This window comes from Coptis chinensis, chromosome 2 (assembly GCF_015680905.1).
Source record: "Coptis chinensis isolate HL-2020 chromosome 2, ASM1568090v1, whole genome shotgun sequence".
In the NCBI taxonomy this organism is placed as follows: domain Eukaryota; kingdom Viridiplantae; phylum Streptophyta; class Magnoliopsida; order Ranunculales; family Ranunculaceae; genus Coptis; species Coptis chinensis.
In genome coordinates, this window is record NC_141457.1 from 73,774,167 (window position 1) to 73,794,209 (window position 20,043).

General features: G+C 41.7%; 1 protein-coding gene across 1 annotated transcript; it reads left to right on the forward strand.

Annotated features, from left to right (window-relative positions):
- The first annotated feature begins 8,513 nt into the window (after positions 1–8,513).
- LOC147517733 (uncharacterized) lies at positions 8,514–9,050 on the forward strand. The gene has a single exon (XM_086593685.1). The coding sequence runs from the start codon at positions 8,514–8,516 to the stop codon at positions 9,048–9,050; it is 537 nt and encodes a 178-aa protein (XP_086449811.1).
- The last annotated feature ends 10,993 nt before the right edge of the window (positions 9,051–20,043 follow it).

A 20,043-nucleotide genomic window follows, 5' to 3' on the forward strand; every position in this document is an offset into this window, starting at 1 on the left:
CATTAAGAAATCCACCTAAACGTAACACGGATTCACTGAAGAAAGTAAAAAGAATTTCCACGCAAAAAATAAGAAATCTCCTCATCCTACCTATATTAATATCCGTTTCTCCCAAGATGCTCATAGTGAGCCACATCAGCAAAGTTTTTAAAATAGTCTCTATTTGAAAAATAATTACTTGCATTCTTACCAAACTAATCCTGAATTTGGCCTCCTCTCTAATTTAATATAAATTAAAATTGTCCTTTCATGTGTTATGCTAAAACAAAAAACAAAGCTACGCATTATTTCATTATTTCAAATGTACGCATGGGATAAAAAAAAACAAATTCTAAAAAGCAATGGATTAGTTAATTGATATGTATTAGTTATTGGATATGGATATGGATATATATTAGTTAATAGATATGGATATGTATTAGTTAATAGATATGGATATGGATTACTTATTGGATATAGATATGTTAAACTTCTAAGTGCTTCCTTTAAATATAGGCCCAGACATAATGGGTTTAAGAATAACAGGCCGGCCACAGGTCGGGCTGCATGGCTAGTCCAATATCATTTTCCGAAATCACGCAGAAAAACAGGTGGCTCCACTAAATCTTCCTAAAGAATAGTCAACTATTCACCCGTAGTCCGATTTCAAAGAAGCAAACCGAACCCAAACCCGTCTCCCTTATCCTCTCTCATCTCATCCCTTCTATTTCGAGGAAACTTATCTGTTTGTTATCATTAGTTTCCTACTTGGTCCACTATCCGAATCACAACTGTATATTCCCGGGACCCATCACAAATCAAATGATACTGATCATTGTTAGCAATTCAAGATAGTCATAGGGTTTAGAGATAGGGAAAAAACATCAGGATCTTATTCTTGTTTCTTTCTAGAAATATTGCTAATGTACATCCCATTTAGTGTTGCACCACTGTCTCACCAAACCAAACTCGAATGCAACGTACTCATTCATCAGTATCACTTTCAAAAACAAGACTGATACCTAAGAGCATTTTTAGGAGTGATATCAATTTGGTGTTTTTTCAACTTCAGGAGAGCTACATGTTGATGAAAACACCAAAAAAACATCAAATCGGCCAATATTTGGTTCCAAGTTTGATGCTGTATCAAATCACTCACGCGGTTTTCCCAAAACTATGCAGTTTTTCCAACACCGTGGGCTGCTAAATAGGCTTCTATGGCGCGGTTTTGGCAAAACTGCATGGGCTTAGGCTTCTATGGGAGCGGTGTTGGCAAAACCGCGTGCGCTTTTTATGAAAATAAGAACTGTGGTGCATAGAACTTGAAAATTTATGAGTTTTGCATAGAAGTTAAGAAATTAATAATTGTGCAATTGAAGAAATTAAGAATTGTGATTCAAAATCGAAAAAATTAAAGAAATTAAAAACCTATGATTATGATTATGATTATGCAGTCCAAAATCTATGATTATGATATAATCATATAATATCCAAAATGATCCAAAACCTATCATATTACATCAAATTTATTTAGCTCTCTTTTTACGCCCATTACCACTCGATCTCTCTCCTCTCTCTATTTGGATATTCCTAAGCTGCCCCTCTAAGTTCCTAACTTGAGAATCAAGATCTTCTCTGTCTGCACGAAGGTTAACTACCTCAGCCTGAAGTTCCTCATATCATTGATGTTGTTGCGTGTACACCTGCTGAATATCCGCGTACGCTTTTCGAGTCTCGTCATACGCACGTTGGGATTGCTGATATTTCTTAGAATATGCCTCCTCCCTTTCTTGGCTATAATGATACACGACAGTCCTCATCCCATGAAACATACAAATCTGGTTCTCATATCTTTCCCGAATCTCAGCCTGAAAATCCAAGAAAATACATTGTGAGTACATATTATATATATAATTAATAAGAAAAATAAAATAACTAAACTCACCGCGGTATACTGATCAATCTGCGACTCTAACTCATGGCAACGAGCACGAGGCACCTCAGGAATGAAAATGTAAGTAGCTTCTCCATCAGGTCCACACACGGCAAACATCTGAGGATTACTGGCAGACACAGGAGCTGGATGATATGCATTCAGAGGTTATGGGTTGTAAACAGGCTGTGGCGGATGAGGAATACGTAGCTCACGTCTCATCCCTTCCAGGCCCACAAACTTGAAGTTGCTAGCCTGACCAACAGGGGGCAACAACGGACCCAGGGAGACACGGTTCCACCATCTATAATACTGATCAGCAGTCTGCTCAACAACAAAAGAAGACGCATCTGACCAAGGATCACCACTGGCATGAACTTAATGAACTTGAGTTCTATCCCACGACTTCGCATCACTAACATTTGGCATGGGAGCACATGGAACTCCATAATGTCCAGTCATCTGCCTCCAACATCTGTCGCCACAGTACCAAACCATACAGTCACGTGCGGCAAAAATAACTTTGTGACGTGACAACACACAAGCATGATGCACAACTGGATCGTCAAAGGCAGTAGACAAACGCCAAGGTCTCCACTCAATATATTACAATGATCTAATATCAATCTGAGCACGAGCCATACAGACATTATTTCTAATCTGCCCCCTGTTACGTGTCAAGTGAGGCCCTGACCAACTACCAAATCTAGGGCGAGTATCAGCAATCATGTCTATGTTAGGACAAAGAGTTCGAAAGTACTCATGAAACCAAATCTCTAAAAGTCCTGTGAATCCTGCAATCTGAGGACTTCTGCTTCCAAATGTCTGTGAAGCTTTATCTAACGCCGCTATCAATGTGGCATATACTGAGCTACCCAGGTCATAATCTCTCATAGCATGCAAATCAGATACATAAGCATAATATCTCAGTCGTACTGTAGAATGACCATTGGGAAACAGAACATGCCTAATAAAAAACATCAAAAAAGCCCTAACATATACATCAGCACCCTCACTACCAGGTAGAACACTCAAAGCTAACTCCGCTCGTGTATCAGGATCTAAGAGGAGGTCCATATATGCAGTCTTAATATGAGATAGCTTAATACCAGAAGAATCATAAGCATCCGCACCCAAACGAGGAAAACCCATAGGCATACTATCCATATTCTCATAATTTGTATGAAAAGGTATCGGTTGGCCTATACCGATACTTAACCCATAAATCATAGTGAGTCTAGTGGTGTGAACCCTAACTCCGCACAAGGGAAATGAAATGTATGAGTTCTACTCCACCATCTTTCTACTAAAGTTATGACCACTGCCCAATCAGCCTTCTCATAATCTACATCAACCAAAAGACCCAAAGGTGTATACAAAATATTATCTCTAATATGTACAAACTCATCCAAACTCTTAATAACCTTCTACCACTCTCTAACACCATGTAAAGCCGATCTAACTCGGTAATCAATAACATGCTAATATTATGGAAAAAAATAATGCGTATAAGATAAATAATTAATTGGTCCAACTCAACTAATTAATATTCAAAATATTTAATCAAAACTAATTAATTACCTGAGTATTAGCCTCTGCACTCGACACGTGTTTTGTATCATGTGTAGAAGACATAACTTCCATATCAAGTGCTTCTCCAGGTGCAAATTGTCAATCGAAGTCATTCATCTGATACTCCAGTACATACGGATGTCTATCAGTCGGCGCGACATCCTCGGGTTCGTCTCCCCCACTGTCTTCTCCCCCACCGTATTGTACTTCCTCGGGTGCTTCTCCCCCATCGCCAATCTCATGTGTGTACTGCCAATCATCATCATCGAAAGGTTCAAAATGATCTATATAAAATTTCAAGAGTTTAGGTAGGTTTTTGTTTTTTTTTTAAACTAAGGAAAGGGTTTTATAATTGTGAGAAGAGGTGAAAGTGACTGAACCGCGCGGCTTTGGAGTTGTTTATATAGAAGTAGCACGCGATGTTCTGAACACTGCGCAGTTTTCTGAAAACCGCGTAGGCTTGAGCCTGTCAGTTGGGCTTTAGTGGCGCGGTTTTGGCAAAACCGCGTGGGCTATATGGCGTGGTTTTGGCAAAACCGCGTAGTTGCTTGGTGAAATTTTGATGTTGCTCCTAAAGTTGCTCGGTGTTTTTTTGGTTTGGTGTTTTTTTAGTTCAAAATTTTGGTGTTTTTTTTGTAGCTCTCCTAAAGATGCTCTAACGTAGAAAACCCAATGTAGTTTGAAAAGTCAGGGGCGGACCTACAACATGGCTAACCGGGTGTTGTATCATCCCCTAAATTTCTTTTAAGAAAAAATACATATTATATAGATAGGGTTATTTAACTTTTAGGCCACTTTTTAATTGGATAATTTGTAGTCGATCACCAATTGATCATTTATTTGCAATTGGGCCAAAATTAAAAGTGATCTTTCCATATTTTATGAATTGGCACATTTACTCTTGCATGTGCATGATTCAAATCAACGCCCAAATATCAATGTTCTTTTCAAATCAACAACCATTATGACTATTGATCCCGACCGTTTACTAGTAACACGTGTCGTAACTCTATGATAGAATTGATTTCATGATGAAGATATGATTAACCAAGTCTAAAAATCATACAAGATATAAAAAAACAAAAAAACAAAAAAACAAAAACAGCCACTAATCATTAGTTTAACTGATCGATCGTACACCCAAAGCCAAAAAGAAGCTCCTGTAAGCAGCTCGGTGGAGCCGCATCAGCCAATAAAAAGAAGAAGTGGTCAAAGAAAAATGTAGAGACGTACATGATCTACATCTTCAAGGTTTTCAAACAGGTTCACCCTGATATTGGTATCTCCAGCAAGCCCATGGGTATCATAAACAGTTTCACCAAGAAGCTCACCATTACATTTTGGGTGTTGATGAAGTGAAGCAGTAACAGTGATGTAATATAAGTTTAGTTTGAAGTTTGAACTAATAAATGAAATGTTAGAATTTGTCTAAAAATTTATGTTTGATTTCGTTTCAATTGGTTTCTTTATTGTGTTAATATTATCTTTCAATCAATATAATCAAATGAAAATAAATGGTTAATTGGTGAACAAACGCAAATTATTCAATTAATAATGAGTCGTCTAAAGGCTAAATCACCCTATTATATATAGGTTATAAGCTAGTCCATACTATTTGCCAACTATACATACTATATAGTTTTTACAAAAGTCTCCTATAAAAAGTCAAATACCATCAAACTCTAATATGTGAACCGTTGGATAACTAATTGTATACTCAATGGTTCACACATTTACTAAATTTGTGGCACCTAACATTAGGATGCATCCTGAGGAAAAAAAAACTCACTACGGGCACCTACCCCCAACTACATCAATGGTAATCATATTGCAATCTCCTATTGCCCTTTCCCTACACCACATACCCAACTCTCTTTCCTTCCATCTCTCAAAGCTCAACCCATTAATTTACTCATTCTTTCTCTCAACCCTCAAAAATCAAAAGTCGTCCACCACACTTAATGATGAACAACATTTTGAAGTAATTTTTTTTTTTTTTTTTTTGTTAATTTTTAGTTGGTTGAACTAATGAAATTGAGGAGTAGTACAATGATTATCCCATATAATAAAATCAAGTTTTTGCTTGTCTTTTTTCAATTGATATAATTGTGTTTTTTTTTATTTGTATGTGTTTTTCAATTGATGTAATTTTGTTCAAATTGTATGTGTAGTCGAATTTGGATTTGAAATTTATTCATCAGTTTAATTAGATTTGAATTTAGATTTCAAGATTAAAATAAGTAAAAACAATCTAATGATTTTTGGAAAATTTTGTGCCAAACAACCAAGATTACACAAATACTACCAAACGATCCCACTATGCCTGCGGAAATTGCTCCAAATCAATGCTGCCACTATTGGAATTTTAGGTGATGCGACACCATGAGTCGCTCCAAAGCATATATGAATTTTGGGCTTTGGGCGGCCTCAACAAGTCGTCTGAGAATTAATGATGCGGCTTCCAGGTCGTCTGAGAATTAACTTGGGTCTGCAATTGTGTTGGGCACTACATAGAATCTCATACACCTCCCACTAAAAAAAACCCAACTTAAAATAAAGTCGGGTAACCGGTTTTCCATACCCTTCTTCTTCTCTTTGTGCTTCAGAGTTCAGACCTATCGCCATATGGCCACGCACTCTACGCAACTCAAAGCCAACAAATTTACAAACCCGATCACTTATGTTTTTCCTTGTTAATGTTTCTGACGGGATGCAGGTGAAGAGTGATCTATTTTCGCAATTTAAAGTCTCTCTAAAGATATTCATACCCTGTTAAGTACTCATAATTAGGTTGTAAGGAAGCTCCGCTTCTATATCCTTTGGGACGCATGCCAGAACTAGTTCAAGATCATCTGTAAAGGAAGTGCTAAAATTCCTGATAGATCCATTTTTTTCTATTTTGATTCTTGTCGGTACTTTTAATCTAGTAAATTAACTCATGCAACTATTGCAGTTTTGATTGCTCATGAAAAGAAGTTTGAAGCTGTTAATCATCCGATGTCACTTCAAATTACTGGGTTGTAAGCGTTGTTGTTATTTGGAACCGGCAACAATGAGGTGTCAACAAAATTTAATGGGGTAAAATTGCACATGCTTAGTTTTATTTTGAGCAGTGATTCTTATTGGAGGAACCGAAGAAGTGACCATCTCCTTATCTCCTTGCAGTTCTCAAGCTCATTCAGTGTCAATTCATATGTCTGTCCAAGGAAATTGAAGGATTCTAGCTTTCCTCAATAAAGATGTTGTCATTAGTTGCTCTTGTTCAATATCACCATGAGCTTTACATAGAGCATTGTTTTTCATGTTCTAATTGCTCCAAACGACATAGCCGGGTCGCATAAACCATTTTCAACCGATAACTCAGTGCCCCCCAAGTCTAAATGGAAGATGTATATGATCTATTGATGACATGTGGAGTCAGAGGTACAAAAAGGTCGTGAAAAGATATTGAAGAAGAAAACCGATGCAATGGATCAAGTCCAAGAGAACCCTACCTAGAACTGTCATATAGGGAGTGGGACAGGTGGAGAGCTAGAGGGAGAGGGATGGAGTGGAGATGAATGAACCTGATGAGAGAGGGAGTTAGGAAAAAAGGAGAGTATAAAAAGAGGAGAGAGAGGAGAAAAGAGGTCGAAGAAAAAGAGAGAAATTGTAATTTTTTGAGTATACATTTTGGCGCCGTCTATGGGGAAGAGCGAGATAAAATGGCCACCATAACCAAAAACGGGGTAGGAAGACCTAGAAAAGAAATTATTCGAGAGGTAGTAGAGGAAGAAGTGAGTGAAGAAAGAGAGGTGGGTGGAGAGGAAGACATATTTGATGTGGCAGCAGACGCCACCAGACTTATGCAAGAAGAAATAGTCAGGTTAAGAAACGAGAACGACGAGTTGAGAAAGGAAAGAGACACCGTACAAGATGACATGGAACATGGGGATCGTCGGGGCAGTGAGATGGAAGGGGAAAATGAGGTATACCGGTCTCGGGGAGTAGATATGAGAGGGCATCACTTACCGGAAGTAGTACAGGTCATGATCGAGAAAGATAGAGAAATGAACCGTGCGGCTGAAAAAGGGAACCAAAGTGCCGCTCAAAAAGAGGTTGCTAACCTCAATAAGAATCCACTGGCGGATTCAATCTGGAATTCAGAGGTACCTAAGAGATTCATGCAGTTAACCAAGATTTGAAAGGTATGATGGGAAGGGCGACCCAACTGATCATTTGCATCATTTTAGACAACAGATGCCATTGTGGCAGGAAAATAAGTATGATGGACTGCGTTGCATGATGTTCCCTGCAAGCCTTAAGGGGGGGCGCCTCGGATTGGTATTACCGCTTATCTTTGCGGAGCATCAGTAGATTTGAAGAGCTAGAGCGTGCATTCGTGGACCATTTCATCCACCAGAAATGGAGGGTAGTGGATATCGCGACATTATTTAACATCAAACAGAGGTCAGCGGAGTCATTAAGGGAGTTTCTGTGCAGATTCAAAGAAGAGACCCTGAGGGTAGAGAGTCTGGAGGAGCATACAGCAGTCATTGCATTTCAGCACGGCTTGAAACAGGGGACTAGGGTCCATGAATCGGTGTCCAAAATCGAAATCACCACTCTGCACGCTCTGTACCCAAAGGTACAAAAATATATTCGGTACGAGGACATAATGCAAAGAAATGCGAGGGAACAAAAGAGATCGGGGAAGGCAATGCAGGCGGTGGATAAAGATGATAGAAGAGATAGGGGAAAAGGAGAAGAGAGAGAAGGGGGATCCAACAGAGGGGAAAGGCGTGGACCCGACAGAATGGGAGATAGGAACAGGAGAGATATTCGCGAAAGAAAGTCGTACCGTGAGATAGAACAAACACCTTTTAATAGGCCATTAGAGGAAATCTTGCCACTTATCAAGGGGTTGCAGCATTATGAAGGACCGCGGAATACACCTGGAGAGATTGAGGGGAAACCTTTTTGTGCCTATCATCAGATTAGGAACCACGCCACTAACGAATGTTATGCTTTGAAGTGACTGGTGGAAAGAATGATTGAGAAGGGGATGCTTAGAGAGTATGTCGCGGAGGTTCGTCATGCGGAGAGAGGGCAGGCTCCCGCTAGGATCTTGGGAACAATAAATGTCATTTATAGTGGAGAGACACTCGGGAGGAATGCCCACCGTGACAAGATAAGAAGGACAGCGAGCTTACAACAGGTAAATGAGGTGGCAAGCATGACACGGTTAGTTTTAGGAACCGCGATTACTGAAAGAAACATAATGTTCACTCCGAAAGACTTGGAATCAGTGATTTCGCCACATGAGGATGCTTTGGTGATTACCATAGCAATGGGTAATTATCTAGTGAAGCGAGTGTTGATAGACTGCGGAAGTTCGGTAGACATGTTGTTTATAGGGGCCATGGAAGAGATGAACATAGATAGGGATCAGTTGAAGGTTTCTCAGACTAATTTGTATGGCTTCAATGGTAGCATGACAAAGCCTATGGGGGAGGTAACGTTGCCAGTAACAGCAGGTCCGACGACGGTATTCACCAGGTTTATGGTGGTAGATACTGGGTCCTAATATAATGCCATTCTAGGGAGAATATGGATTCATGAAATGAAGGCTATTCCGTCGACCTATTATCAGGTGATCCGCTTCCCTGCGGGGTGTACGAAATAAGGGGGGATCAAGTCGCCGCGCAGAATATACGCCAAGTGACGGTCAAAAGTATGGTTCGTGGAATAGGGGTTGAAAAACCGACGAATGATAAGGGAGAAGCGTAGCAATTACAGAAGGCGGACTTGACTGAAGGATGCGAGTCTCCTCAGAGACCGAAAACTCTGGATGAGATTGAGATCGTGAACCTGGGGGTGGGAGAGGAAGAGAAGTTTACTTCGGTCGGGTCGGACTTGCCAAAGGAATGGAAAATCAAACTGGCATAATTATTAACCGAGAATGCTGACATATTTGCATGGGCGATTGAAGATATCACAGGGATAGATCCAGAGTTCGCTTGCCATCACTTGCATATGAAGGAAGGTGCGAAGCCTGTAAAAGATTTAAGATGAGAAGCGTAAGACCCAAATACGCGGAAGGGATTCGCGAGGAAGTTATACGACTTAGGGATGCGGGGATAATCAGGGATGTAGAATGTACGGAATGGCTGTCCAACGTGGTCGCGGTTCCAAAAAAGAACGGCAAGGTCCGAATGTGTGTTGACTTTACAGACGTAAATAAAGAGTGCCCTAAAGACTGTTATCCTATGCCGCTAGTGGATGAGTTAGTAGATAGAACCGCTGGTTTCAAAGTGTTCTCTTTCATGGATTCGTCCATGGGATATAACCAGGTCGCGATGTTTGGCCCAGATCAAGAAAAGACTACATTCGTGGTGGAAGGAGGTACTTATTGTTATACAAGAATGCCTTTTGGTTTGAAGAATGCGGGGGCTACATTTCAGCGGTTGGGGGAAAAAATGTTCGAAGACAAGATTAGGAAGGGCATGGAAATATATATTGATGATATGGTGGAAAAAAGCATGTCGGAAGAGGAACATTTGAAGGGTCTCCAAGAAACCTTTTACATACTCCGGAAGCATAGTCTGAAACTGAACCCAGAGAAATGCACATTCTGGGTATCTTCGGGGAAGTTCTTGGGTTACATAGTCACGTACCGTGGAATAGAGGCCAATCCCGAGCAGATTAGATCCCTAGTTGAGATGGCGTCCCCTCAGAATGTAAAAGAAGTGCAACGGTTGGCAGGAAGAGTCGCAGCATTGAACAGATTTATATCTAAATCATCGGACAAATGCAGACCGTTGTATCGTTTGTTGAGAAAAACGCCAGATTTTCGATGGACCACTGAATGTAAGGAAGCCTTTCAGGAGTTGAAGGTTTATTTAGGGAAAGCCCCTTTGCTATCGCGGCCAAAGGAAGGAGAGAGATTATATCTTTATTTGAGGGTTTTGAGCACGCGATAGCTTTCGATCTCCGTGCGTGTTGTAGAAAAGATAGAGAAGCCAGTTTACTTTCAGAGTAAAACCATGCTAGCCGCTGAGACGCGATACAGTAGAATTGAGAAGTATGCCTTAGCATTGATTTTCTCTGCATTAAAATTGAAACCCTATTTCGAGGCACACTCAGTGGTAGTCATAACAAATCTGCCCCTCAAGCAAGTGTTGAAGGCAGAAAAGTCAGGCAGAATGCTGAAATGGGCAGTGATGCTTAGTTGTTACAAAATCCAATATCAGATTAGAACAGCGGAAAAAGCTCAAGCCATGGCGGAGTTCCTAGCATAATTTCCAGCCGAGGATCCCACTTGGGGAGAGGAAATGGTCATGGATCAGGAGGAAGAATCTAGACATGATCCCTTGGACCCCTGGGATATACGCAATGGATGGAGAGTATTCGCGGATGGATCAGCTACAGATACCAGAAATGGGATTGGCGTGGTTTTGGTGACTCCTGACAACACAAGGTTGGAGTTGTCAATGAAACTGGGATTCGCGGCTTCCAATAATGAGTCTGAATATGAAGCAGTGATAGCAGGTTTAAATTTGGCACAGGATCTGGGAGTAAGCGAGCTATCGGTGTTCTCTGATTCTAACTTGGTTATTTGTCAGATGAATGGGGGGTTTATGGCGCGTTGTCCAAGGATGGCACGATATTTAGAGGTTCTATAACGAAAAGCCAGCAAGTTCAAAAGGATTCAGTTTGCCCATTTGGGCCGCGGTGAAAACAGACATGCTGACGCGTTAGCATTTGTGGCCGCTGTGCTTCCAGGAACAGAGGGTCGTTCTATTGAAGTAAGAATTTTGAGTAGGCCTAGTACATCAGAAACTGAGGGTGTGTGTCTCACCATTGAAAAGGAGGCAGGATGGATGACGCCTATTAAAACTTTTCTTATGGGAGCAGAGATAGAGAATACCAAGGAGAGACAAAAGATGGGCAAGTCAGTCAGAGATATGTTCTATTAGATGGGGATTTGTACAGGAAGAGTTTCAGCGGACCACTATTGAGATGCATAGGGCCACAGTTGATGCAAGAAGTGTTGGCCGAGGTACATGAAGGAGATTGTGGAAGTCACTCAACGAGTCGAACCACAACCCATAGATTGATATCGCAGGGATATTTTTGGCCTTATATGAAGAAGGATGCAACAGAGTATGCAACTACTTGTGAGAAATGCCAAAGGTTTGCACAACTCATCCATTCCCCTGCAGAGCCGCTGCATAATGTGTTTAGTCCGTGGCCGTTCACCATGTGGGCACTGGATATAGTGGGGCCTTTGCCCATGGCAAGCGGCAAAAGAAGATTTATGTTGGCCGCCACTGATTATTTCACCAAGTGGGTGGAGGGAGTGGCACTACAGCAAGTCAAAGAAGAGAATGTGAAGAAGTTCCTTTGGGAGAACATAATATGCAGATTCGGTTTGCCCTATACAATCATTGTAGATAATGGAACACAATTTACTGGGGGAAAGGTACGTCAATTCCTTCAAGCCTACAATGTGAAACAAGGGTTCTCGGCGCCATACAATCCGGAGGGGAATGGTCAAGCCGAGGCATCAAACAAAATCATCATGGACAATTTAAAGAGAAAATTGGAAGACCGAAAAGGAGCGTGGGCTGATGAATTGAATCATGTTTTATGGGCTTATCGTACTACACCGCGGACTTCGACGAATGAATCACCATTCGCAATGGCATATGGAGTAGAGGCTGTCATACCGGTGGAAATAATAGAGAAAACGATAAGAACCAGAGCCGTGGAAATGGGTCTTAATGAAAATATATTAACCACTGAGTTGGATATAATTGAGGAAAAAAGAGATACAGCTCGCATACGACTGGAGGAGTATCATAGAAGGCTACAGAGACAGTATGATAAACGAGTAAAGCCGCGGGGATTCATGATTGGGGACTTGGTGCTGCGAAGGGTTACCTCAGCCACTAAGAAGGAGAATGACGGCAAACTAGGACCCAAGTGGGAAGGACCGTATGTCGTGATAGCGAAGGGAACTTCAGGCACTTACAAAATAGAGACGCCGACAGGGGTAACGATTGAGAAACAATGGAATATAAGAATGCTGAAAAAAATTCCATGAAAGAAGCAGTGTGTAGCTTTCAGTGGGACAAGAATATTTTGTTTAATGTATATATATTGTGTGTGGAATTCTAAGTCAATGAAACAAAGAATGCATTCCTGGCGCAATAGCATGAATAGAGGTTAATCAAAGACAGCGGGGGGGATGAGCCCTTCGCGGACTAAACGTCCGAATCAACAGGGGGGCAAAATGAGCTGCCCCCATTAGGCTTCACAGCCAGTCAAAGAGAGCGGGGGGGACGAGCCCTTCGCAGATGAAACATCCGAATCAAACTGGGGGCAAATTGAGCCGCCCCTATCAGGCTTCACAGCCGTTCAAAGACAGCTGGGGGGATGAGCCCTTCGCGGATGAAATGTCCGAATCAAACTGGGGTCAAAATGAGCTGCCCCTATCAGGGCTTCCACCGATCGTTCAAAGACAGCGGGGGGGATGAGCCCTTCGCGGACGAAATGTCCGAATCAAACTGGGGGCAAAATGAGATGCCCCTAGCAGGCTTCACAGCCGTTAAAAGACAGTGGGAGGGATGAGCCCTTCGCGGACGAAATGTCCGAATCAAACTGGGGGCAAAATGAGCTGCCCCTATCAGGCTTCACGGCCGTTCAAAGACAGCGGGGGGGGATGAGCCCTTCGCGGACGAAATGTCCGAATCAAACTGGGGGCAAAATGAGCTGGCCCTAGCAGGCTTCACGGCCGTTCAAAGAGAGCGGGCGCCGGGCGGGACGAGCCCTTCGCAGACGCAACGTCCGAATCAAACTAAGGGCAACTGAGTTTCCCCTAACAGGCTTCACGCCAATCAAAGACGAGCCCTTCGCGGACGCAACGTCTGAATAAAACTTGGGGCAAAATGAGATGCCCCATTAGACTCCACGGCTTATCAAAGACAGCGGGAGAGGAGCCTTTGCGGACTGAATATCCAAATTAATTATGCAACAAACTTAGATAAAACAAAAAAGAACGCCAACGATAAAGAAGTAAAAAGTACATTCAAGGGAAATAGATTTGCTAACGACTGATATTAAAAGCGTGCTGGGTTTACCCAGAAATACAGGCGAAGTATATAGTACAAAATGTGCAATAAATCATAGTAGAGGGATTACAACAACCACAAAAACACAAGTTTCGATTAGATAAAGACATAAAGCCAAATGTGTTACTACTGCCCTTCAGTTGCATCTTTCGGAGTGGACGCCAAATCCCCTTCACCAGAGGAAGGAGGATCGTTATCCAAATCAATGGGAGAGGCAACCACCCCGGCTGTGGGTAGAGGCATCCCTTGAGTAGCAGCATCAGCGAGAGAAGGGTCCTGAAGGGGAGCGAGCAGGGGAACAGAGGTTGGCATATCCGCGGCTGGAGGGGGAACGGGAAGAAGACGGCCAGACGCAGTGAGAGCTTCAAGCTGCTGCTTAAGTTCACGGCTAATCTTCTTCTCGGCTAGACTACGAAATCGATCAGCAGCCTCCGCCACAGCCTTGTCTACAGCGGCTTGAGTTGCAATCTTACCCGCTGCTTTTTGGCCCTCGAGTTTGGAGGCAACACCGGACACATAGTCGCGATGTTTTTCTTCAGCCAGCTGGAGCGCCTTTTGGTTCTTCACGGCTATTATACGACAATCGTCACGATCTTTCTCCAACTTGGCGTACTTAGCCTTCCAGCCATCAGGGCCTTCGATCTCATGCTTCACGGTCTCCAGCGATTCCAGTGTGTTGGTTAGGCCGCGGACCACGTAGCCAATGTCCAAACTCAACTGAAAAGAAGGATTGGTTACTAAACTGTACAAATGAAAAGTTATTTTGCAAGGGAAAATTTATACCTTTTCCCAGCCGTGGTAGATGGAAGCTCTATGCGAAGCAAACGAGCCAGAATCTCCATATGCTTGGTCTTTTGGAAGATGCGAGCTGAAGAAAAGAGAGGCCGCCACAGCGGTGTTTTCTAGGGCCGAGTCACGCGTTGTTACATCCCGTTCCCTGGCCCTAAATTGAGGGCGCCATATGTCAATGGCCCCAGATGGCAAAGACCCAGATGGGTAGGGTTCTTTACCAGGACGTCGTGGAGGACCAGTTGGTCGCAACGGTACAGATGCGGGTTCATTGAAGGCAGGAGCGGCGGTTCTAGCCTTTTTGGCTGGAGGACTCTTGGCTGCAGCTTCGGGGGCCTCCTCACCGTCCGAGTCACTTTCCCAAAGTTTGAGCTTATTTGTGGCCATGACAGCGTCAGATACCGCGGACGAGGGTTGAGTAAAGTCGTCTTCCCAATCTGCCGCGGCAGAGTAGGAAGAGGGGGCGGTATTATGTGTAGCAGTATGAGATTGAGCGGCAGCGGCAGCTCGTTGGGCAACGGCTTTGGAGTGAGATATCTTGTTGGTGTACTTGAAGGACTTGAAGGCTTTTCTTTTAGGGCGAGGGGAGGATTTGGGAAGTCTTTCTTTGGGTGGTGCTGGTCGGTAGAGCGGACCTTGATAGTTACCAATTATTTTCAATGAAGGATCAAGGAGAAGAGGGTTGCCCTTGTATGTATCTATACCAAGAACTTCACACTGGGCACTTCCTAAATCATGGAGCCTTTGAAAAATTGCTGATGAGACGCCGGTGTAAATTTTAGATCGCAAATCAGGGCTCCAACCTGTGTCACAGAAGAAAGATGAGTTAAAAGCTAGTTAGGAAAAGGCACTGCGAACCAAAAGATGTTACGTACCACTAGAAAGGAAACTGAGATGCCTTAGAGAAACGTCAGAGGAAAGATCCGCGGATAGAAAACTACCGGACACATATAGCGGATAATAATGCCATACTTTGTCAGAAGAAGTAATGTGGAGGACAAAGGACTTCTTCTGTGGACGGGTACAAAAGGATTGGTATCCTACGCTACCAAATTTGGTACTTTTCTTTATATAATAATGAGCTATTATGTCGCAGAATTGGATTTTGGGGGAATTGGTTTTGTTATAGAAATTCGCGGCATATAAGATGCGCCAAAAGTTACCAATGCCTTGGCATGGGGGGATGTTGAAGTGGTTACATACCGCGACATCTAGAGGAGTTAAGGGAAACCGCAAGCCTGCGGCTATCTGACCTACAGTAGTGACGAGACAACCGGACCGCGGTGTGACTAGATGGGGGAAATGGGTAACGCCAGGCACGTGCTCAAGGATCACGTCGGCGGGGATGCCGTAAGCAGTTTTAACGGCATCTAAGTTGGGTCTACAGTGATAGGAAGGCGGGGGAGGAAGAGTGGCTTTCCTTCCTGAAGTGGAAGGTTCCGCAGCAGGGCTGGAAGTGTCAGAAGCCGTGGATTCAGATCATTCCGCGGTATGACCGCAAGATCTGGAGGTGGAGGACGCGGATCCCCCGGAGTGAGTGCCTGAGGTACTCACAGATTCGGATTCCAACATAATAGAATCCAATAAGTTGGAGAGCTCCAACGAACGGAAATGGAGGAACAGTTACACGAATAAGCGTAATCGGGAACAAAGGACAGGAGCAAAGAGGATGAAGACAAACCTGAGGTACAAGCAGCAAAGAGCAACGAAAATGAAGAACGGTGAAGAAAACTCGAACCTTGAACAGCCAAAAATCCACCGAAAATGAAGAAACAGTAAGAAGGGGGAGCAGAGTGAGAAAAGTGAGAGAGTTTAGATGCAAAAGAGGGGTTTTGAAGGAAGAGAGAGGTTTGAGCGGGATACTAAGCGGCAGGGGTAAAAGTGTAATATCAGCAGAAAAAAGGACCAGAGGAAAAAAGACACGTGGGTCCTCAAAAATCGAAAAGGCAAGTTCGATGCGCGTGCACCGAAAAGACAGCTTTCCTACACGTGCTCTTTGGCCACGTGGATGAGGGCGCACATGCAAGGGGGGTGCATGCCAGAGATGGAATATTTGGAGGAGGAGGTTTGGGATGATTCTCGGAACCGTATACAATCCGCGGACCATAAATGATACCGCGGAATGTCAACGGGACCGAGAGGGGCATCTATATAGGACTTATTGATGACATGTGGAGTCAGAGGTACAAAAAGGTCGTACGCAGTATTGTAAAGAGAAAACCTGATGCAGCGGATCAAATCCGCGGTAACCTAACTGCCGAGAACTGCCATATAGGGAGTGGGACAGGTGGAGAGCTAGAGGGCGAGGGATGGAGTGGAAATGAACGAACCTGATGAGAGAGAGAGTTAGGAAAAAAGGAGAGTATAAAAAGAGGGGAGAGAGAGGATAAAAGAGGTCGAAGAAAAAGAGAGAAATTGTAATTTTTTGAGTATACAGAAGACATTTCTAAACCGACTCCACCATGTCGCAAGACATGTCCCAAAACGACTCTACCACATCGATTCAGTGTACTATACAATGATCTCTGGCCATCCAGTGACATGTTTTTGGAATTTATAGAAATTCGATTTCAATTAAAAAAAACACAATTACATAAAATAAAAACACAATTACTACGGATATTTCATGCTATTATCGATTAAATTTGATATTCGTTGAACAATGTAATGAAATCTCATGTGATGTTTTTTAATTCTATGCATCTTTTAATTTATTTTAAAAGAAATTGGAATCAATTTTTTTTAATTGGATTTGTTGTTAAGGACTTGAGAATTTTAAAATTAGGAGGTGTTTGAGGAGGCAAAAAAATGGTGGGTATGTTTTTTTTGGACATGACAAATTAATTTTTTTCCTGGAGCCTGCCCGAGACAAAAAATAGAATGTGCGATGCAGCTCTTTGACTAGGTTGCATGCATTGTAACGTTTTTTTCGGGAGACAACTTAGTACAGCTCATAGACAAAAGGATATCTCTTTAAAAAAACGTGATATGACCCCACATACACCTCCTTAAAAATATCCAAACTCAATCCGTTAAATAATATCTTCTTCGAAATCGTTTCCTATTGACACACCCACGACAACTACCTATATAAGCCCTTCCTTATTCTTCTCCACTTCTTCTCTCGAAGAGAGCCATGTTAAGTTTCTGCATAAACACTGTTCACTCTCTTCTAACCCTCTCTTCATTAGAGAGAGAACCAGAATATGAACATGAACGAGATTCACATTGTCAAAATATTCTTTCTGGTTTACAAACCCTCACTAAAGACTCTCAAAAACCCGTAAACGTTTTGCAATCCGTTACGATCAAGAAAAACGAGATGGGATTTATAGATGGCGTCTTGGGTAATAGTGCGTGTTCAGTTATGGAAGCAATGAATTCATGTACTGAAAGTTTGGGCATTGAGAGTTCAGATCAGTTAGAAGAAGACGTTGATATTGACGAAAAGAGACTAGTTTTGAGATCAAGATTGAAAAGGAGAAGAATGGTTGATGATAGAAGAAGTGAAGATGTAAAGAAGAAGATTTTTCCGCCACCTTTGTCGTCGTTTAATGAGAATTTTTATTTCAAGTCCATGAGAAATAATGGTAGATTAGAGATTAAAGAAGTTAGAATTGATCGTAAGCCTGATTTTCTTCACGCTTCGCGACACAATGGACGTCTAACATTGCATCTCATCGAACCTGTGCATGTTCCCAACGTCGAAAAAGAAGAAGAGTTGAAGGAATCGGTTGAATCGGTGGAAGAAGTTAAGGAATCGGTGGGGAATGTGGAAAGATTGAGATATTATGCAAGCTATAGAAGGTGTTACGATTTGACTCGGTATCATAACCAGCCGATTTGGAGTAATCACTGTGTTATGACCGGCTGAACTCAGTTTTGTTAATATTGTCATCCAATTTTTTGCTTTGGCATAAAGTCAAGTCAAGTCAATTCTTTTTAGGTTTTAGGTAGGTTGGCGAAATTTTCACGAGTTCGCCAATCTGAACTTACCCGGGACGGAAAGGCTATGAAGAATTTTGTTTAGGTGAGATTATTATTTTCGACATAAAATTAGATAGGGTAAAAAAAACATTAGATAGAAATTGTTTTTGTTCTAGATCAAGCTTCTGGACCATTGATAAATGAAGAAATTTATAATTTTTTGAATTGATTTTGTTATGGTTTTGATTTTTTATGCTTGGGCTTGGCATGTTAATTTTGGCTAATCCTCTTAACTGTATATTCCAAAATCAGACTCCAAAATACTGGCACAGACTGGAAACACAAAGCATTCCCTGCCTATTAGGCTGTAAGCCTCTAAGCTTGAACTAAGACCACTTTGAGTTCTGTTTACCTTAATTGGAGAGTTGATCACAATTTACAACATCTATTGTTTTGATAATAGATATGAGCTATGTTTTTTTTTTGCTAAAGATATGAGCTATGTTTATCACTTTCACAAACTTAGTTACTGATTATTTATCGGTAGGGAATTGGGATTAGCTCATGCTTAACAAGCTTAGATGTATGAACCAAAATGGCTAAAACAGCCCTTTTGAACATGAGCTGCTAGGCCTGTAGTCTGTTCGATTCATTATCGGTTCATGGGTTTTGCACAAATTGGCAGGGCAGTTTGCCGGTTTCAAGGGTAAGGCTAATTGGTTTCAAATTGGATGAGGGTTTACATGTTGGTTGTCTTGCACCCTTGCACGGATGTCAACTGCTGTCGTCAGTTGTGTGACACTGCACCACAAAGACTTACTATAGAGTTTGGAAGGTCGACTTTCATGGATTTTAAAAGTTCACTGGCCAGTGGCCAAGGCACATGTCCATAAAATGCATTACTTGTTGCGGATAGGACCTTCATATGAATTATTGTGAAAAAGTATAAAAGACATTAAGAAAGAAACAGAAGAATAAAGCAAACAAATTGAAAAGTCGATCGGAATATACAGGCCGGACATCTGTGGATGAATAACTAAACAATAATAAGAAAAGTACTTTTGTAAGTGCAAAGTTAAAGTGGTAGGCACAAATGGCAAAGCAAGAGCAGGTACAAGTTGATGGCTTCAAATAGAAAAACAAATATAGACTGAAAACTTGATCGATCCTTAAGTGCAATTTGCTTATGAAGTTTTTATGGTATACATTATGCAAATTGTAAATATAATCCTCAAGAAGATCTGGTGCCATGCTTTATTGCCTACCAACTTGCCACAAAAACTAGAAAATATCTATCTTATTAGGTTTATTGGTGACAATTCATATTCACATGAATGACTTAGGAACAAATTCCAACTCCTAATATCTCTCTTCCTTTGAGTTTTATTAATCAAACAAAGGTATCTTGATGCATATGGATCAAACTTCGACACTTAAGACCATTATAAAATTAACCAATAATTAGACATCCTAATATTTGACAATCTCATCTTAATAGCATCTTTAGGAAAGAAACTCTGTTGATAAAGATGCAAGGAACGCGACGCTATCCACCCATGAGCTGTTTGTTAAACCAAGACTACTAATATTTCCTTTCTTTAGCAGCCAGCGGAGTTTCCTATCAAGTTCTGAATTAGTCTATGGCAGGAAAAATAAGTTTCCGGTCTTTAATAAGTAATATCACTAAAACAAATGTCTAAAATATAGTATCTATAGTAGGAAAACAAA